Source organism: Crocodylus siamensis, chromosome 2, assembly GCF_052110815.1.
Source record: "Crocodylus siamensis isolate JL-2025a chromosome 2, ASM5211081v1, whole genome shotgun sequence".
Classification (NCBI taxonomy): domain Eukaryota; kingdom Metazoa; phylum Chordata; order Crocodylia; family Crocodylidae; genus Crocodylus; species Crocodylus siamensis.
Window position 1 is genome coordinate 156,869,036 of NC_143396.1, and position 22,330 is coordinate 156,891,365.

Consider the following 22,330-nt stretch of genomic DNA (forward strand, 5'->3'; position numbering starts at 1 on the left):
CCAAAACCTTTTAGATAACTTTCTCCTGCACTGTAAATATGTTTAATATTCCACACACTTCTCTAAAAGTAATTTTATCTTTAGATTTTGGATAATTTCCTACTCTTACTTTATTTTTCTGCATAAAACCTTCTAATTCTTGCATTAAAAAAATGATTTTGTCCCCTGTGTGTTCCTGATTTCCCCTCCACTAATACTATATAAAAAAGAAGAAAGAAAGAAGACTCATTTTGTTCCTGAAACACACAAGATCAACATTTCTTTTTGAACAATGGTTTAGATGGCACATTTTGTGGTACTGCTATATTATGCTTTTATGAATGGTCACACATCAGTAAACTACAGAATAGTTTGGCTTGTCAGAAAATTCTTTTCCTGTTCTGTATGCCTGCATAAATTCTCCTATTGCTTCTCATTTTAGGACTAATAATACATTTTATTTCTAGCTTTAACTCAGCTTTCAAATAGAAAGATTTGAAGCATAGCTTAATTTTGACAGGATATGATAGCTTCTGTTACATTAGCTTTCATGGGAACAAAATTCTTCTCAACTTACATTATACACAGTGTGTAATAACTTAAAAGAAGAGATAAAAACAGGGAAAGGAAAAACTAGTTGGAAAGTGAAATATCAGTTACAGAATAATCAATTTTGGGTTACGATGCATTACAGCTAGACTTTAGCTGTTGTTTTTCTGTGATTTTATTTTGAGTTTGAAGGTGGAGGCAGAGATTTGGGTATAGTACAATTTTCAAGTAAGTCTGCTGGAAGGACTCCATCTATATATATTAACGAGGATTTTTTTTTAAAGGAAGAACATTCCCTAAGAGAATGAGTCTATTGTTTCCACTGCATGGGTTGTAGTTAGCAGTCCTCATAATGTTTACTTGATCTTGTGCCTGGATGGCTTCTGAAACTGGTGAAGAGATTAGAACCTCTCATAACTGAGAAATAGGCTTGGAATCAACCTGAGTAAAAAGAAACTACAAATGTATTGTATCAGATTAGTGTTATAGATGAAATTCTGGATTTGCTTAAGTAAATGACAAAACTCCCATTAACGTCACTGGAGCCAGATTTCACCATGTGATTTATGAGACGGTCTCCTTTTGTGCTAAGTGGATGCTAAATCTCACTATAGTTAGAAAAGCTATTTTACCTTACCAGTTTTCTGTAGGATCCTTTGCATATAGTCAAAAAATTGTTCACAGTTATACAGACAATTCCATCAACTTTAATGAAACTATTCTGGATACATCTGAGTGACTCTAAGTAGAAGTTGGCTATCCATTTGATCACTTGTGGGTGCGTCTACATGTGCAATTAATGTGCCTGAATGTTACTGAACTGTTAAGCTTTGACCAGGAATGCATCTATACCTACGCCCATTGGGAGCAAATTTTCTTCTGATTGAAATGAATTGTTTAGTGCAGGGCTGCTTCTGCCCTGTTCTGCCCTCCTACAATAGCCAGGGGGAGCTCTAGGCTCCCCTGGGTGCCAGCTTCAAGCTGGTATGTGTCATCAAGGGCAGGCAGGCAGGGGGAGCTGTTGCACCTCCGAGGCAGCTGCCTCCCAGCCCTGTGGCCCAGCCTACACAGGGAAGGGGTGGGGACCTGTCCTGTCTCCTGGGCAGCTGCCTCTCAGATGCATGCCCCAATCTGCATAGTGCAGGGGCTGGGAAAGATTTCTAGCAGCTGTCCAGGAGATGGAAGTGTTTCCCAGCCCATACAGATGGGGTGCGGGGCTGTGAGGCAGCTGCCTGGGAGATGGGACACCTCCCCTGGCCCCTGCTGCCTGGGATGACTGGGAGCAATTTGCTCCCGGTCTGCTATCTACACATGTGCTTTTGCATATTAGCTAATGTGCCTTTTTTCTAGTATGTACTTGTATATATCGGTACTAGCAAATGGTGCATTAAACTAATCTAATGCACAGTAATTGCTGTGCACATGTAGACAGTGACACTTTATTGTGCATTAGATTAGTCTAATATGCAGTAGAGTGTCCCATGTAGACACATACCCAGTTTGTTTTTAATTGTGGTTCCTGCCAACATTGTTAGATGTTAGAAACCAATGTAGCTCTCATATTTATTCTTAACAAAATACTAATCAGGAATGAGAAGAATATATTAGGAAGCAACAGATGAATGGTACAAATATAAAAAAAGCAAAATGTATATATCAAAGCAAACCCATTCAGTCTCCCACCTCTAAATGAAAGCTGGATACAGGTAATTTAATAGCACTAATCTTCTTATTCAAAATAATAAACTTTTCACCAAACTGCAGAAAGAAGTACTAGTTCAATGTGAATCTCTCCTAAAAACATATCAGGGAGGGAAGACACATGAAATATTTCTGTTGTATTAAATTTTAGTTTATGAGATGCAGACTATACCTTGACCCCAGGGCCAGAGCCACTGCTACTTGGGTGGGTGGGGGCTGAAGCAACCATGTGTTCCATGCTCCAGGCCAGTGCAGGGCTGGAACTGAGGAGAGTAAGTGGTGGGAACTGAGGGGAAGTAATGACAGTGGGGAGGTGGTGGCAAGGAGGAAAACAGGTGGAGGGGCTAGTGGCAAGGGGGGTGAGCAGGTGGCTGCTTCTGGGCTGGGGCTGGAGTCAGAACCACAGCAACCTCCCACCCCTTTGATTCTGAGATGAGGGCTTTTTTTAACCCATGTTGAATGGAGGGAAAGAAAACCTTGGCTTGGATTTGAGTAAATACAGTACTTTTTGTGACTATCAGAACCTTATGTTGAAAACCTGGAAGGGGTGAGAGGAGTTACGAGATTTAGTTGAGTTCTGGCAATCATACTTCACTGTGGGAGACCTAAGAAGCTCAAGCTGTATTTTTTCATAGATTTCGTAGACATTAGGGCTGGAAGAGACCTTGGAAGATCATTGTGTCCAGTCCCCTGCCCCAGGGGCAGGAAGTCAGCTAGGGTCAAAGGATCCCAGTAAGATAAGCATCCAAACATTTCTTGAATGAGTCTGGAGTCAGTGCCTGTACTGCTTCTGGAGGGAGTCTATTCCAGGCCTTGGGGGCTTAGACAGTAAAGAAGTTTTTCCTTATGTCCAGCCTAAAACAGTCTTAGAGGAGTTTATGGCCATTAGTCCTTGTTATCTGTTGTGGTGCTCTGGTGAACAGACCTTCCCCCAGATCTTGATGCACATCCCTTATGTACTTAGGCAGGCACCAGGTCCCCCCTGAGCCTGCGCTTCTCCAGGCTGAAGAGTCCAGTGGCTCTCAGCCTCTCTTCATAAGGCCTATTCTCTTGTCCTCTGATCATGCACGTAGCTCTCCTCTGGATTCTCTCAAGCTTCTCAACATCCTTCTTGAATTGTGGAGCCTAGAATTGGAGGCAGTACTCCAGCTGTGGCCTTACCAAGGCTGACTACAGTGGGAGGATGATATCCTCAGATTTACTTGAGAAGCATCTATAGATGCTAGCCAGAGTTTTGTTTGCTGTGACATCACATTGGTGGTTCATGTTCATCTTGTAGTCAGTCATAACCCCCAAGTCTCTTTCAGCTGTGGTGCTAGCAAGTGTAGCACTGCCGAGCCTATAAACATTTTCTTCCCCAAGGTGGAGTATCTTGCATTTATCAGTACTGAACATCATCAGGTTTGTATCAACCCATTTACTAAGCTTATCCAAGTCAGCCTGGATCACTAGCCTGTCCTCAGGTGTGGACACTGTGCCCTAAAGTTTAGTGTCAGTGGTGAACTTGGCGAGTGTGCTTCTGACACCAATGTCCACATCGTAGATAAAGATGTTAAAGAGAACCAGTCAAAGGACAGACCCTTGGGGGACACCACTGGTCACAGAGTGCCATAATGATTCGTTTTCATCTACTCTCTGGGTCCAAACTCAGAGCCAATTTCCCAGCCATCAGACTGTGGTGTAGCCAAAGCCACAGTTGGCCAATTTTTTTATGAGGCAATCATGGGACTCCAGATTGAAGGCTTTTTTTAAAAGTCCAGATATATGATGTCAATCTCTTTTCCCTTGTCCAGGTGATATGTCACCTGATCATAGAAAGAGATGAGATTGGTCAGGCAAGCCCTACCTGTGACAAACCCAAGCTGGCTGTCCCTCAGGATGTTGCTCTTAGCCAGCTTATCAAGAAGGGTCTTTGATCATTTTCTGCAGAATCTTATTGGGGATTGAGGTCAAGCTGATTCACCTGTAATTCCTGGATTCTACTTTCTGTTCTTTCTTGAAGATGGGTACCACATTGGCCTTCTTTCAGTCTTCAGGTACTTCAACTGAGCCACACAAGTTTTTGAATATTTTTGCTAGCGGTTGGGCTATGACACCTGCCAGCTCCTTGAGTACTCTAGGGTGTAATCTGTCAGGGCCAGCTGACTTGAAGGTGTCCAGCCTCTCAAGGTGTTCCTTTACAAGGTCTGATGCTGGTTATAAATATGCCCCCACCCTGGCTGTCCCATGTCATGCTAGGCAGGGCTTGGGTCCCTTTGGGCTGATGAAAGACTGATGCGAAGTACCCATTAAGAAGGTTGGCTTTTTCCTGGGTGTCAGTTATCAGCTGTCCCATTTGGTTCAGCAGGCGTCCAATGTTACCCGTGCGTTGTTCTGACTGCCTACATATCTAAAAAAAAGACTTTTTGTTATCCTTGATATATGGAGCCAGATGGAGTTTGTTTGCAGCCTTGGCTTTCCTGGTCTGCTCCCTGCAGGCATGGACCAGTGCTGAATACTCCTCCTTGGTGGTGATTCCAGCCTTCTATCCTTTATAAGTCTCTCTTTTTAGGAAGAGGTCCTCAGGTTCCCTGCTAAGCCAAGGGCATTGCTGTGTCCTTTTGCTACCTTTCCTCTGAGTTGGGATGGGCAGCCCTTGTGCTGTCAGAATCGCTCCCTTGAGGAGCAAACACTCCTCATAGACTCCTCTTCCTGTTGAGTCATGGTCCTTTAGGACCTCGACAACGAGCTTCCTGAGCTTGTCAAGGTCAGCTTTCCTGAAGTTGAAGACTTCAGCATTGCTGACTGACTTGCCAGCTTTGCGATGGATAGTGAAGGTGATCAGCTCATGGTCGCTATCACCCAGCTTTCCATCGATTCTTAGGTCACTGACTTCATCATCCCCCTTGGCCAGTACCGGGTCCAGTAATGCTTTACCTCTTGCCAGCCATAGACTTCTTGAGTTAGGTAGAGCTCATCCACGCGCATGAGGAAGCTTTGCGACTGATCGGATTTGGCCGAGTGCTCTTCCCATGACGTGTCCGGGTAGTTCGTCTCCCATGACAATCATACACCAAGAGTGTGCAGCCTCAGCCAGGTCCCTGGCAAATTCCTGGTCCACCTATTGTTTCTGGTTAGGAGGTCTGTAGTAGACTCCTACCATGGTGTCCCCTGCGCCATGTTCCCCACATATTTTAACCCAGAGGGACTCCAGTCATTCTCCCTGGGTGCCAATGTCAATTTGCAGGGATTGACATAGAGAGCTACACCCCCACCCCTTTTATCTACTTGATCTCTCCTGTACATGGTATAGCCGTCTATACCTGTGGGCCAGTCATAGGTGGAGTCCCACCAGGTCTTGTTATCCCTATGAGATAGTCTTGGAGGAGTTTGTGACTGTTTGACCTTGTTGTCCCTTGGGGCGCTCTGGTGAACAGGTGTTCCCGCAGATCCTGATGTACATCCCTTATATACTTATAGGAAGCCACAGGTCCCCCCTGAGCCTGCGCTTTTCCTGAGCATCCTTTAAAATAAGAGGAGTCTACAAACAGCAAGATGGGGTAGAGATTTCTGACTATAAAAGGCTCCTTAAACATGCAGAAAAATGGCAGAATAAGATCTCCTAGCTAGAGCTTAACAAATTGAGGGGGAAAAAAGTAAAGGGGTAGGTTCTTAATGATGAAAATAAATAACCAATGGAATAATTTATGTAATTTCTGTCACTTGAAGTTTTCAGATCAAGAGTGGCTGGCTTCCTAAAAGAAATAATGTGGCTGATACAGAAGTTACTGGCTTAATACAGAAATTACTGTGTAGTGTTTAATTCAGGAGCTGTTGGAGTAACTGATCATAATGGATACCACTGAACTTAAAAATCTATGAATTGGTTTCAGTTTGTCTTTTGGAACTTGAAGGAAACTGCCTTCTGACACATTTTCTCCATATTTCCTTTGTCCAATTTTTAAAAATTGAGACAATGCTCTGTAAATGATAGCATGCTACCATGTTTACATGAATCCAAGATGACTTCAAAGTTAAGATGCTGTTGCAGCAACAGGTAGATTCTATAATGGAAAATTGGTGGAAGGTTGTCTAATTAGTGGGAGGTTTTCTTAAATTGGTCCCTTCTGCTACTGTGGTGGAGAAATTTGCATCGGGATGAGGAACTGGAAAGACCAGAGCCAGAGCAAATGGTAAGGAGGGGAGGAGTTAGCTTGAGGGACAGGAACAGGGGATGAGGGAGGCAGGATGTGGAAGGGCAAGCACAGGAACCAGGGGCAAGGGGTTAGGGCCATTCTGGCCTGGAGCAGGTAGTGGCTCAGCTTCAGCTTCAGTCTTAAGTCCAGGGCCAAAGCTGGAGCAGAGCCACCACCTGCCCTGGGTTGGCACGCAAATCTAAGAAGTGGCTTTTTTATTCCTGTGCTGATTGAGGAAGGAAACCATGTCTTGGGGCTTTGTTACATGTTGCATGTTGAGCTGCTCAAATGTTATCAGTGTTAGTGCTAGTTCAAGTTTGAAGCAGTCATACCTTAAAGCTAAAAACCTCTGACTGTCCCCTCCCGGAACAGCTGTGACTTGCCAATACAGAGCTGGCAAGCATGGGCCTGACTAGGAGCTACAGCTGTGAGTTGCCACTATGAGTTAACAGGATGGGGGTGGGTAATGAAATGGGAGGTAGAAAAGAAATGTGGGTGCAGGAAGAGTGGTGAAATGAAGGAAGTCAGCCACTGAAAGATAAAATAAAACTAAAAAAAAAAGTATTTTAAAAGAAAGAGGAAGTACATTTAAAGATGTTCTCGTGTTTTAATAAATTAGGATTGGGATTGAGGTTTGGGGGAATGCTGGTCTTTCTTCCTGGGGTGGCTGGGAGGTGGGAGCAGTGAGTGGAGGTGCTTTTGAGGGAGCTACTGTCCCTGGCCCAGGAAGGAAGCCTCAGTTTATAGGGACCGGATCCCCCTACCTTGTTCTTTCCCACTCCCTAGACCCTACTCCTGGACCCATCCATACCCTGTTTGCTGGCTAGCTGGCATGTACTCTGTAAGCTGTTTGCATGGTGGGTGCACCCCGGGAGTTGGGGGTGGGAGTGGGAAGGTTAGACCCCTGGGAGCAGGAGGGAGAGTTGGCTTGGTGTCAGAAGTGCTCTGTGGGCAGTAGAGTTCAGGGGGTGGAAATGTTGTCCACACAAAACAGGAGGGTGAGGGAAGAGAAATTGCATCCTGGGATGCTGGAGAACTGCAACCTGTGTGGCTCATCTGTGGAGTGTGGCTGCACATTAATAGAACATGAGTTGGGTAACACAGATCAGAGAAAAACCTACTTTGGAGTGGCATAACTTCAAGCCACCTAAAGTGAGCTTAACATTAATTTCAGGTGTTAATGACAATCCAGGGGTTAAGAGCTCAAGGACTGCCTAAAATTGATATGTAACAAGGCTCTTGGGTTTGAGTAAATATGATATTAGAAAACTGCAGCCATTTTGCTTACCGCAATGTTATAAAAATAAAATGAATACAGAGTTGACAACAGCAAGAAAACTTTGTACAGTTGTATTTTAAAATATTGGTGAAGGCAGCCATCTTACATCAAGTTGATTTAATTTTTTTACTATGGTAAAAATAGGAACTTTTTCACATATATTCTGGCAAATTTAAATCCTTTGGTTTATAGTGGGAGAGAGTAGCAGTCCAGTGTTGTTCAACTTAGAATTCTGTAGTGGCTGTATAGTGCAGAACTATATGCTTCCTAATAGCAGAACATGTTTTAAAGGAAGATGTGAATTTCCAGGTGGCTTAATTTCCAAAAACCGCTTATCAGTTGCACACTGCAGAGAGGTGTTTCAGAGTGGGCTTACAGGGAAACAAAAACTAAGAAGAGGGAGGGGAAAGAGTAGGGGAAGGACTGCTTTGATATTGACATGTAGTTCCTGATTCAGTTCCTCAGCTCCCTGATTGCTTCCCTCAGCCCTCATCATTTCCCCAGCTCTTCCCAGGGGGAACAGGCTCTTGATCCGCATACAGGGTTTCAGCAGGCTGCCGCTGCAGGCTGTAGTCAGTGGAAGTCACTCGGTGGAGCCTGCATTAAGCGCTATGGAGACTGAGGTGCTGCCACTAGCCCCAGCCTGCAGCGGCAGCCGGCTGAAAGCCAGCGCTCAGATCAGGGGGCCTGCGCCCCCTGGGAAGAGCTGGGGAATTGAACCGGGAGCTGGGGAATCCCTGCTGCATGACCTGGCTCCACAGAGAGCAGATATCCATGCCAGGGTCTCCTTGTTGCCACTGCCTGCCCTGTGCAGCCCCACATCGGTGGGGCAGTGTGGAGCAGGCAGCGGTGGTGAGGAGATCCCGAGCAAGGATTTCTGCTCCCTGTGGAGCTGAGTCACCCAGCAGAGACCAGCAGGTGCTGCTCTGTGCTGCTTCCCTCCCCTGCAACCCAGCATGACAGGGATCAGAGATCCACATGGGGGTCTCCTTGCCTGTGTGGAGGTCAGTGGCCCTCCCCTGGACCAGCCACCCCCAGACCCATCCTGCTCCCCGCTGGGGCCCTGCAGCCCCAAGCCCTGCCCAGCTGGGCAGTACGGCTGTGCAAAACTTCCTTTGCAGCCTGTTTGAAACAGACTCAAAGGAGATTAAGCTCTGGAACATTCAGCCAAAATGAACAGGACAGTGATCCAAAACACCGAAATGAATCACTGTCTTCTGAAGCAGTGTATATAATACCTGAAACTGCATCAAAATACAGCCGTTTCACGCAGCCATAGTATACAATCTCTTTATCTAACCTTCTCTTTATGATTGTGAGGTGCTGTTACAATAGTAACTGGTCAGTAAGATAAACATTGGAATTTTTTATCCAATGAACTCTAAATAATCTTTATCACATAATGGATTGGAAAGAACATACACAATGCTTAATTTCATTTTTTCACTGTATGGATATGATAGAGAGTGTTTCATTTATGGCTTCTGGGTTCTATACTTAGTTACTATTATGTATTACTGGTGTGTCCTGTTATGCAGGATCTATCATATAAGTATAAAGAATGCAGAATTTCTATGGTTTGTTTGTTTTACAATTCAGAAACAAAGTTTGCATAAATTTGTTAAGAGAAATCCAAGACTGAAATCTTTAAATGAATATAATGAATTGATTGAAGCACAGTTTGATCTCTCAAAAATGGTGCAAAGGAAGAGCAAAAGTCATTAAAGTCAGTGTTGTTACTTCAGATTTACACCATTCCTGTGAAGAGCGGAATGTAATCCCTCATATACAATCATGTGTTACAAAGCTAAAAGTGTGCAACCTCTTGATGTTTCTTGAACCTAGCTGTGATGACCTTTGTGACACTTACTCTTAGGGCAGTCTTTATAACAGTCTGCAGTAGGAGTGCTCAACTTTTGGTCTGTAGGCCAAATCTAGCCCATGGTAGCTTGTCATCCAGCTTGCAAGGTCCAGAAATTTGGCAGAAAGGGAGCAGTGGCAGTGTTCCCCTGATGCCAAATTTCCAGACCCATGAGGAGTCCTGTGCCCTGTGTGCTGGATGGGTACCTGATCCTAGTGGACAGGGTCTGACAGGGTGGCCAGGTCCCAGGACCTATCCCCAGTCTGGAGGGGCAGGAGGGGGCAACACCAGGTCCCTGGGGTCCAATCTCATTGTGCAGGACAAGGAGAGGCGGTGCCAGGCTCCATGGCATCTTCCCTGAAAATCAGTGCCTGGTGCTGGTGTCCTACTCGCCTACCCCTAGTTATACTAGTTCTTATTGATTGATATATCAGTGTTGTTACAGCATTCTGCCATTTGTAATAATCCCAGCAGAAGTATGGCAATGTCTTTTTCTGTGTGATTTAGGATTACATTTTGCTTCTTAAACTGTAGCAAAACTCCAAAGATATTGAACTATTAGCTTCATAATAATATTTTATTATTTTTAAAGAAATACAAATGTGGAATGGCAAGCTTTCCAATCCATCAAAAATCTTATTCTTCTTAACCAAAAATACACTAGTGGGTAAAATATGTGAATGTATTGACATTTATTCTGTAATGTCATTTGCAGTCATTCTGATAGCTGTTGCTTTTATCATATGTTATTAGAGACCATAAGAAGGGACTGTCTAGTGAGGTGTTTGATACCTTTTATGAAATGACCTCCAGATAAGCACCCTTGTTAACAGTATTGTTGTACCTAAGGAACAGAAAATATTGTTGTCCAGGGATAACTATTTGGCTTTTCTCCTGAAAAACCCTCCAATTATAATGAAAAGGAGGGCATGATTCTTACATCTAGCATGTTAGTATGTCTGACGTACCTGGTGCTGATATTGAAGAATAATGCTAAAAAATATTTTCTTTCCTACAGAAAATGCAAAGGACATTCTCGTGATTTATGAAGAAGAGGCAGAAGAATGGGCTCTGTATTTAAAATATCTTTTCAAACACATAGTAAAGGAAGAAGGAATCTTACTTTACAATTTAGAAGTTTCATCTCTGAAACATATCGAATTGTGCTGTTTATCCTGTTATAAATGCAAACTGCTGATATTATCCAATGGACTTCTAAAATGTCTCAATCAGACAAGAAGGGATTTCCTAGACCAAGTTCTTGAACCACCAGATAAGGTTGTGATTCTGCTTTGTGGGGTGCACAATTCAGACATTCTCTATGAAATACTGACCTTAGACAAAAGTACCTGGGAGATCTCTACTGATCAAGATCCTGAGGAATACCTCTCCATTATGACCAATATTATTCAACAAGGTAATTTAAGAAACAAAATCTCTTCTATTATGATTATTTTAATAAAAATTGTCTAATAGTGTTAATGCTAATTGAAAAAGATAATAATTAAAATACTTTGGAATAACAGATCTTCATTTCGGCCCAGGATCTTCATCTTGCTCACGATACTTTGTCATTTAAGCCTGGTGATAGCAGTTGTTCTCAACCTTTTTAGACTTAAGGCACCCCTCCAAAACTTTTCAAAATTGAATGGCGCCCATTAAAAAGATAATATAAATAACTGATGAATACTGTAATATAAGCATTATAATCTCGTATTAATTAACATGCTGTTAATATTGATATCTTGGGCTGTAAGGCATAGAGTCCAGGATGCCCAGCCTGCAAGAACAAGGTGCTGGGGTGCACATGCAGCATGTTGGGAGTGCTGGGGGCTGAGACAAGGAGGGGTGGGTATCCATAGCAGGTTCTTTCAGTATCCTGGGCTGAGAACCACTAAATTATAGAGGGTAAGGGGGTTATCTGTTTCCCCCCAGATTTATCTTCCCTACTGAAGCAGTGGGAAGAGGATAAATTCAAGACAAACCTCCAATAATTAAATTCTCTACGTGGAAAATTAAATTGATAAGTGTTCCATATGTACAATCTAATTATTGGTGGAGGGTGGGAGGGGTTGTCATATAATCAGGGTCATCTTATGTTTGAGTAAATATGGTACTGTTACTGCTGCAGGACACTTATGCTGCACAATGCTACCTGCATACCGAATAAGTGAAATAGGTATTTCTTCGTTTTGGTTTATGCTTTCACAAAACTTCTGTTTACTGAATTTGCTTGAAAAGTACTAGTATAATAAAGAGGACCAAAATCTTTGCTGCTGCCAATGGCTAGTAGCAGTGACTTCTGATGAGGGTGCAAATAGGGCTGAAGTTAGCACTTGTTGGATTATATGGTCACAGTGGTTTCACTGTGTGGGGGGGAGTGTTATTCTGTCTCAAAATAGAAGGACTTGCAAGTCTTACTGCAAGAACGTTCCTTACTGTCTGATGTAATTGTGTGTGTTTACATATACAGGTTAATTGAAAATGTCCAGTGTTCTCAAGGTTTTACTCAGAAACTATACTTGTGCAACAAAAAGGGCTCAGATGAACAGGCAGGATTGTCTTCTTGCCGCTCAGCATTTTCTGCTGATTTAATACTTCTCCATATGGGAACTATTGCCTTTCCCTAAACCTGTCTGTTACCTCTACAGGCATGTCCAGACAAATGTGGACGTGCAGTATTTGGTGCTGTAAACTCATCTGCGGTGGCACATATTACACATGCAGGCGTCCCCCTGCACTGCTATTTTGCAGCATGGGGGAGGGGGAGGGGTTGACCCTGGGATCTCCCGTGGTCAAAAAAAAAAACCCATGCCAAAAAAATGTGAGGTGGTGTACATGGTGCCAGTGCATGCCACCCAAAACTGGAGCCCAGCTGACTGGAGCCACACTCCAGCTGCCAGCCAGGCTTCCTGCTGCAGGACCACTGCGGCTGCAGCTCCTGGAGACCTCCAGGACCCCAGGTAAGGTGGGACCTAGCACAGTTGATGGTTCCAGCCTCCCCTACCCCACCTGGTGTAATCTGCTGTAAGCCAAAGAGCATGTGACACAAGCATGTGACAAGTAGTGTGCCGCTGCTACTTGTCCCTGGGGAAACACATGTTCCCACTCATCTGGACATGCCCTATGTGTCCTGTCACTTTCTGTGTTTTGAAATGTGACTACCCAATTTGGCTACCCGAAAGAACTGGGGGTGGGAGAGTGGGGGTGGCTGGACAGTGTGCTGCTACAGCTTGCCACTGATTTGTTGAAGGAGTGGGATGGCACCAGTAAAGCTACGAGCAGAGGTTGTCCCAGGAGAGGTTGTTTCATTCCAGTGAAGACTGATATGAAAACCACAATTCCTGAAAACCAAGTCTAGTTTCTTAGAAGAAAAGTATTTCTTCATTTTGGTCTATGCTTTCATAAAGCACTTGTTTACTGACTGTGCTTGCAGAATACTATTATAAGTGTTAAGGAAGGCCAAAATATTTTACTTTTGACAGTGGCCAGTGTCAATGATTTCAGATAAAAGTGCAGACTGCTGTGGTTAGCACTTTATTTGTGGGATCTCATGGTCACAATGCAGGTTTCATTGTGTGTGTATGGGCAAGTGAAGGCGGCTGTTCTACCCTGAAGCAAAGGACATGCAACACTTACAACATTTCTTACTTACGTAATTGAGCATGTCTGCAAAATGCATCTACAAGTTAATCTTTTTTAGAATCTTGCCAAACACTTTGCTGAATATCATGATTTCACAGGGATTTTCCCTGTTTATGTAGGCATTGTAGAAACTATTTATTTAATTTATAATTTTAAAATTTGTTTCTGAATGAAAGGACCAAGAAGTCTGTTTGACTTCTCTTTTCTCCTGCTGTCCTCCATCCTGCTCCCTCCCCCTCATTTTTTTCTAAATTAAACACTTCAAACATTTTCAGTCTTCCCATGCCTTATTAATTGCTTTTTTGCCTGTCTCTGATCCTCTCTTTCTCTCTTCTTCTTGAGATAAGGTCAAAAGCAGAACACAGCACTGTATTTTTCAATCCTATTATTTCTCTTTGCTCATGAACGTTATTCATTACTGCTCATTTGCTCACTTTTCACATTTGTAGTACCTTGTATCCCCTCAACTCATGCCTCTTCAAAGTTTATGGAGTTCTCACATTTTTCCTTAAAACTCCCCTTTTCCATGACCTGTTTAATTTAGAATAGCTAACTGGTGCCATAGCATCAGTTCTCCACTGGAGCTGAGTTTTTGTTTTTTGCATGGTCTGAGCACCCAGCACGGTAGTTATTCTAGATCCGTGATTCTCAGTCAGGGGTCCATAGTATGCTAAGCCATAGCATCTGTAGATCTTTTTAAGGGTATTTCAGAGTGCTGCACAATAATGGCACTGTGTAACAGGGCCCCTCCCCATTACTGAGAAGAGGAAAGCCAGAGGGTCACAGTATCTTTGAGAGAGCCCCCTTGTGAATATAGACTAGGCTTTGGAATGCAGAGGGGCCACTGCCAGGCCTAAAGCACTAGGGGGAGTGGCTGCCAGGCCCCTTAGTGCCATGAGGGGTACTGCCTGAAGCTTGCTAGAGAGCGTGGCACCAAACAGTGGGGCTAAAAGAGCTGAAGCCTATAGAATGTGAATAGCAGGCTGCTGGAGCATGGCCATAGGCAGTTGATTGAGGGAAGCAGGACTGCAGCAGAGGGTAGTCAGGGTAGCCTGATAATTGAACCAGTTGGGACAATAGGAACCTACTGTTATCTCTTAAAAGAGCTCCAAGTCACATGAGCAAGAAGGGGAGGAGCAGAGATGCATATAATCCACGCCCAGGAGTAGGAGCTGCAGTCTGGATCCTGCTTGGGTTGGAATAGGATTCTGCATGCTCTGGGGAGAAGAAGCTGCGCAGAACTTGGAGAGCAGGAGCTCACATGATCTGAAGGGAAGAAAGCCCTGAAGATCTAGTTTAAAAGAGATTCTGCAAGGGACTGCTTGGTTAATAAATAATTAAATATTCACGTTCTGTTTATGCTGCTGATTAAGTCCATGAGGCATGAGTGTGGTTATGGGAGACACTGGAGGCCACAATTAGAAGCCCCAAGGCAGTGAAAGTGGATTGCCAGAGGTCCTGAGATGGAGACAGGCAGGTACCAGAAGCCCAGAGACTGTGGTTGGAGGCCAGAGGCTCAGAGATGAAGATAGCAGGCTGGAGAGCAAAAAAAGGCTATGTGGAGGGCCCATAAGCCCTAGAGAGATGGTGCTGAAGGTAGCAAGGTCCAGAGAGACAGTGCCAAGAGCGGAAGCCCCTAAAAAGGATATTCTGGCCTCTGGAGGAAGTCTCCCAAAAGTCATCAGAATATTTCATATCAAAGGCATGGCAGGGGGAAAAAGGGAGGGTGTTATGGAGGCTGGGGAGCGCAGAAGGCAGATCTGACTGTGAGGAACATCAGACTCTAAGCAGGGACATAGCTCCAGGATTGCTACACACTGTGTAGGTGTGCAAACACGTACATGATTCACAAGATAAACCAAGAGATATCATAGTTTCAAAAACATTCTTACCTGTTGTGGTCTTTCTGAGGTCCTTGCAATGGAAGAGTTGGTCTGTTATGTTTCTGTAATAATGAAACTAGTGAAAGCTAGTAGCTGGCATTTTCTGAGGGGTGCCTGGAGTTTTAAAAAGTTGAGAGCCACTGTTCTAGATGCACAGTTCAGTGCTTTTCTGGTCATGGCATTACAGAGAACATTGAGGACTTGCTATAACTCAAGGATAGCTAAGATATGGCCTGGAAGCACCTGTGGAGCTGTATGATCCGGCCTTTGGGTCTTGGACTGACCTGGTGCACTGTATGTGAATCTAGTCTGGTGTGTGCTGCATGAGGCATAAGGAGGCTGGACCCAGTGATGTGGGTGCCGCACACAGCACAAGAGGTCAGTCAGAGATACTCAAGAGCTTAGCAATAGAACTTTGCTATTGACCTATCCCTACAATAAAGTGGGTGACTGGCCCCAAAGCAAGATGTGCTGTCTTAATGCCAGTAGGGAGTTTCTTGATACAAGATGAATTTTCTGCTATTTCCAGCTGGACTCTGTTCTCTTTGCTCTGTTTGAGCAATGTAGAGGACACAATGAACCAACAAATCAAATTTTACATCTTTTATTGTTCTTGATCAACCTTTAGCCTACCAGATTGTGACAACTTCAGCCTTGTGTGGTGGAGAATATTTTACATGCTAGCATTTCCTTTCAGTTATGAGATGGTTTGCACACACGCAATGATAGTGACATAAATGATTATATTAGTGAAATTAATACTATTAACTACATTTTAAATGAAGGTATTAAACAATGTTTAGATAATTTACTAAATAAAACATCTAATATACCATTAAGCATGATTCAGAGAAAGTCAGGAAGGCTTGTTGCCTGTAGTTGAGAGCATTAATAGGAGGAGAAAATGAAGTACTGAAACTTGGAAATTATGCTTTGTAACATGTGTTTCCTGGGTGGTGGCAAATTTTACTATATTCACATTCAGTACAAGAGAGAATGCAAATATTTTTGCCGTTGTCAAGAGATTCCCACAGCAAGAGTTCTTGTAAAAACAGTTTTACAGTGATGTTCTCTGAAGCAGCTAAATTCAAGCGTTTCAAATATTTCAAATAGTTTCTGAATCATACTGATGCTTGTTTGTTGTTAAAAAAAAATAGAACTCTACACCAAAGTTAAGTCTTCTGAAGTTGTATTTTTCCATAGTAAGACTGAAGAATCTTTTTCCCTCTACAACTCTGAGTTTAATTATAGTGCATATTGACTTTAGTAATTTAGTATTTTGGCTTTTATTTGCTTTTCCTTTCTCAATACTGCTAAGTCTATAGGTCAGGGGTACATTTTTAATTCAATTATTTTCCCTCCTTTTTTCTCTATTCTACCTATCATCATTTTTGTGTGGCTGACAACCTGATATTGTAGATAGCCATGAGGATAGACACGTCTTCTCCCACAAATGTAGTCTGGTCTATGTTAATTTGTGGGCCTGTTTTTCAGTCGTCTTATTCCTGCCATCACTTGTAAAGTACAATTTAGACTATTTCGATGTTTAATTAAGTGATTTGCAGGTACTTAGATATTTAAATGTCTAAAATTGCTCCCATGGTGATTTGTACTCTCACATTACACATGCAAGAAAGGAGGGTAAATCTTGAATCCTTTACCTGATATAGATGTCTTTCTGTGACAGTATTTGTAAAGTAAGTTCATAAGATTTTTTTCATAGGCCTGTGGGGTTTCATTGTGATTTAGTTAGTCTGTAAGGTACAAATCTACCCTGTCTTCAGACTAATGTGGCTAACTAGCTCTCATGTTTCAGCTTGTTAGGGGTCTTCATATCCAAAACTTTTTTCAGTGACTATTTTATCTGATTGTAGTTACACAAATAAATATGAGAGTCCTCTTCACTTCTCTTATAAGCCTGTTCCAAAAGAAAAAATGGCCCCTTTTCTTCTATTATCAAGGAATTGAACTTCTTTACTATTGGACAGCTAAGTTATGATGCCCAAATTCCAATGTATAAATTTACACTTCCATAAAGGTGTCTAAATGTGAAATAAATACAGTACTTCAAATTAGGTATGGATATTGGATGAAAATTGTACTCTTCGTTTTCTTACTTAGTTAAACTTACTAATGAGAATGTATTATGTGTAAAAACAGTTATGGAGAACTTTAAATTCAGACCAAGACGGTACATTCCTTTGCTTAGGCATAGAATGTTTCTGGAGGGTCTGTTTTCTTTCCTGTTTGGCAAGGTTTTATTTTTTTTTTGTGTGATGTGTTTTATTGGATCAACTCTATGGTTGGGAGATCTGCTGGACTAGACTTTCCATGCTGTGCCCTTCAGTTTGACTTGAAAAAGGGAACTTATGTCTAAAGGCTTGTCCAGCAGCTCTCTCAACTATGCAGTTGGTCCAGTTAAAAATATCACAAAAAATCTGTGCCTCTTGGATGTTTCCTGGACCGCCACAGCTACAGCAACACTCCAACCCAGTTTCTGGTTTAGTGTTTCATAAGATGAATAATTTTTCAGTTTCTCTATTCATTAATTGCAATGGTGCCATTGTAATGACAGCACATGATTTTTGATAAGAACTGTTGTTCATTAAGGGTACATGTAGATGAAATAGGGGCCCTACATAGAAGCAGTGGGTTTTTAAAAAGTGAAGTAAACCCCTGTGTCATGTACATCCATGCCTTACTTGCTTCTCCATTGGCAGAGGGAGGGGGAGCTGTCAGTGGGCAGAGTGGTCCCTGGGCTGCCAGGGGCAGTAGGGTGGGGCTGATGCTTCCCTCCATGGCAGCGGCGGCCCCCCCACACAAATAGCACCCACCCACTGGGTCCCCACACAGCTCTTGCAGGCAGGCAGACTCCAGGGGGACAGAACAAAAAAAATGATCGGGCTTGCCACTTTTTTTTTTCTTCTTTGTTAGAGCCTGCCTGCTCAGGCTGCTGCTGGGCTGCCTGCACAGTCCCTGATCTGCACGGAGCCCCGTGCTTTGCTCCACGGCTGTAGGGAAGCAAACTAAAACTCCTTGAAGGTGTTTTAGTTTGCTGCGCCCCAAAATCATTTAAGGTGCATTATGCCGCCAAATGTGCAAGAGCGGCTAGAATTAATGCTCAGTATGCTGACAACATATGCAAACATCAGTACCATTTAAGCAGTGCAAAAGCATGTAACCTGCTTTAAAGTGTTGTGCTCACATGCCCCTCATTTAGTCTATACACACTATAGGAATTCAGTTACTAGAATTGATTTGTTTTATATGGAACATATGACCACTTGAAACCAGAACAAGAACCTAAGCTGGAGCCATAGAAGTTGAAAATCTCTATAGCCAATAAGTGAGGATTGTTGGTCCACTATTAATTATTCTTAACTTCTCTGCTCCTTTTTTCTTAATCCTGCAAAAGTCTGAGAAGTCTTATTCATGATGACATAATCAGATTTCTTGGCAATTTGTGTTTTGATCCATCTAACCACTTGTAATGACCTGTGCCCATGGATGTTGAAGCCTACTTAGTATATGCAGTGTTTTTTCTCTTGCTTCAGACATAAATTGCATTAAAAACTACTTATAACCGGCCACTGACATCTCAAAATGATTGTTTTCAATTAAGAACAAATGTATAAAGTCTTACTGGTGATACAACTTAAAAGAATAAAAAGTTAAACATTCTTCATTTTAATTTACTTTGTTTTTATGGCACTCCTTTTTTAATGAATTGTTTTATTATGATCTTCTTTAAAGTGCATACGTGAACACCTTCCAAGTTTGTGTCTTGTTTACATTTGGAAAAACAATGTAAAGCAGTCAGCATTTAGTTGCAATTCTGAGGTTGTTTTTAATTCTAATAAATAAGTAATGATTACACCAGGCATTTTTGGAGGTTATCTAATATAGGGCTACAAAATGGTTGTGTGGGTCATCAGCTTTACAAACGCTCCATCAAAGGCATGCCTGACATGTGTCTGTTTTATGCATCAAGCATTTTCATAAAGTTTTTCCAACCGTTATTATGAGGTGTAACTCAAAAGAAAAAGTTTTTTGAAATACATTAATATACTTTTTGGCAGACTGTTATGACTATAACATAAATGTCATTTACAATTCATTTGTGCTAGATTTTCTATTAACCTTATTTTATCATCTTAAGAAGATAAGGAAAAGTAAATGTCATTGTGTTTGATTGCATGGAAGAACTGATAGATATTTAAGTTAATATGAAAGGAAGTGAACATGTAGAATATTAAAATAGTTTATATATAGGGATAATTTTTGTTTTTAGCAGGTTCATTCTAAGATTACTCTGGTGCAAATGAAATCAGAATTTGGCTAGACTTTAATGTGATTTTTATATACAAAACATAAGGTTACCAATACAGAGACTTGAAAGTCAGGAAATGCCAGTTATGGTTGCCTGTGAGACCTTAATTAGGCCCCTTTGTGCATGTGTATTATGATATAGCCTTTAATTACATGATCACATACTATTTTTTCCACAGAACCATGGCCTCATTCAGTGCCTGGGATGAATATAACTTAATAAGGAGCTATTCAATATTTTGTTGCATAGTCATTGTTCCATGCATCTCCCCATGTCTTATGTACTGCACAGTATTCAAGCCCTGTTCTGCAGGCAGAATTATTAATTTCCTGATGGGCTTTTGTATAGAGCTCATCACAAGAATATCTGATTTTTCCACCAAATACTAGCTAATTTATCTTCACCCCCCATGTGGTGAGAGAGTAGAATTATCACCATTTTACAGATAGGCAGCTTAAGCAAAGCAATATTAGGGTCAAAAGTTTCTGTTAATTTTTATGTTCATTTGAGACGTCTAGAGTTTGACTTTCCTCTGTAAATAGCACTACACAACATTTAAAATAATCAAGCACAGCTACCTTGACTTTGTGCTGCTGCGAGAGCTCGGCACTTCTGCAGCTCAAATCCAAGGATTTCAAGATGGACGCTTGTGAATTCTGTTCCCCCCTAACATGGTATAAATGAACAAAGAAATGAGCCATTTACTTGTTTATCCTCAAGCTTCTCTCTCTAATAATTTCCATGGCCAAGAAACTCTCTTGCTCCTTCTACTCAGGCTTATGTTCTTCTGTTTCTCTCTGCTTCTACTTGACTTTCTGTGTACCAGACATAGACACACTAACTCACCTGGTTTTTGCAATCATGGAAACTCTTTTAATCTACCTAGGTAAGATTTTTTGCTTAGGTCTTACCACACAGCCAATATCCTGTGGTGGTGGCTTCTGTTTTTTTCCGCCTATCCCAGTAAATGAAAAGAACTTAGCATATTTTCTTTCAACACACCCCAAAATATAATACACACCTCATGTTTGAAAGGCAGAATGAAGACATTTTTTTTCTAGATGTATGTCTGTATGTCTTGTTTTCAGCTGACTCACCCTCACCATTCTTTCCTAATTAAAGTTGTAACCCTATCTGCTGCTGAAGGCTGGTCTCTGTCGGTGCATTTATTTTGAAGAGACCTAAAGAGATTCCAGGGCTGGGAAACAGGAGGAGAGAGACCAGAAGCAGCCACTCCCCAGCAAAATGGCATAAGAAAAGTAAGATTGTTTAGTGGAAGCTGCTGCAGTGTAGAGCAGGAAGCAACGCAGGGTCCTTGTATTCCAGGCAGAAAATCAGCTTCTCCATTAATGCACACACCCAATTTTGGGGGGACTGATTTTAGAGGAAAAGGTATGTGCTATATATAAGAAAATATAGGAATTGCTCCTTGCCTTTAGCTGGAAGGGGCACAACCACCTTGGTGATTTTTCCAGTCAGCACCAAGTTACCTTATAGCAGTCACTAATAACTTCTAGCACAAAACTTCATGATTTTTTTCAGTCAAATTTATTCAAGTTATCATTAAATCCTTTACCATGTTGTTCTTGCAAGTAGATAACATGAATATAGTGTTCGTGATATTCTCTGCATAGTACTTATAAAATAGTCAGGAAACACCATGCTGCAGTAATTAGAATAGAATAGAAATACAATGCTGCAATAGTAACAACAATCTGTAAAGGTACATGTTAAGGGAGCACAGCTCAAATAACTGAAATACAGCTCTACCAGACAAGAAAAGAAAGAGAAATATGGGGTCCAAGTTGAAAGTAAACAGATTGGTCCAGCAAAGATATAAAAGGTTCTCTTGGGATAACATCTCCTTTTCTAATTCTAGAGTAGACCTTGCCAGAAGACATACAGTTAATGGTAAAAACAAAGTATATTCCATACAATAGCTAATAAATTACTAAATAACATCTCATAAATGCCTACTGCCAATCTTTGAATATCACGTTTTAATATTTTAATCTCTAATGTAGCTTTAGCACCCTGGGAAAACATGTATTTCTTCTTAACACTTTCAAATGAAATTAAGTTCTCTTTATCATATATAGGCATTGTCTTGCAGTTAGTTAGCTGTCCTAGAATAAGTTTTTTCTAAAGTATTTTTTTCATCCCACAAATGATTATCAGAATACTTATGAAGAAAAGAATTAGACCATTTGGGAAAGAGGCAGCAGAAAAGTGGCCGAGGAGATTTCCATTTAAGGATGTTTCTAGGGAAATGTTAATTGAAGGATTTTTTTTTTCCTTAGGTGAACCACAGAACGAAGAATTAGAAGAATTGATGTCTTATACCTATGCAGAAGTTCTTGCAAACGGTGAGCTTTAAATTCCCTAAGCTTCACTTAAATAGAGCAAAATACTCTTCACCAGACTGAGTTAAGAGCATTTGTTTTCTTACATCTGGTCAGACCTGAAAGGCAGTGAACTAACCTTTCCTTAGGTTTCAGCTACACTGAGGAACATGCCTTGTTCTCAGACATCTACCCACACATCTACAACCCACACATCCCTGTAAGGAGTTCCAGAAGGGGGAAATAGAGCTGACAGAACCATTTTCTTTCTTTGATTCCAACTTAGGCAGAGGATAGGAAGAGATGGGGAAATTTCCTTCTCTGATCAAATTGGTGATGAGGAAAAGCATCTTGGGATAACATCTCCTTTTCTAATTCTAGAGTAGACCTTGCCAGAAGACATACAGTTAATGGTAAAAACAAAGTATATTCCATACAATAGCTAATAAATTACTAACGCAAAGGGGGCTAAATGAGGGTTGAAGGCTGCTGTGAGATTTCCATTTCAAGCCATTCATTCATTATTGGCCAGTGCTATTTTATTTTACTGACAGCAAGATTTGGAGGTCAGTAAACACCTCAATCA

General features: G+C 41.8%; 1 protein-coding gene across 1 annotated transcript in view; it reads left to right on the forward strand.

Annotated features, from left to right (window-relative positions):
* Positions 1-22,330, forward strand: part of BANK1 (B cell scaffold protein with ankyrin repeats 1) — a 360,719-nt gene that overhangs the window by 32,371 nt on the left and 306,018 nt on the right. Inside the window, exons 2-3 of the mRNA XM_090031887.1 lie at positions 10,563-10,961; positions 21,703-21,768. Of these exons, the coding sequence (XP_089888013.1) occupies positions 10,563-10,961; positions 21,703-21,768 (465 nt within the window). The remainder of the gene's footprint in view (positions 1-10,562; positions 10,962-21,702; positions 21,769-22,330) is intronic.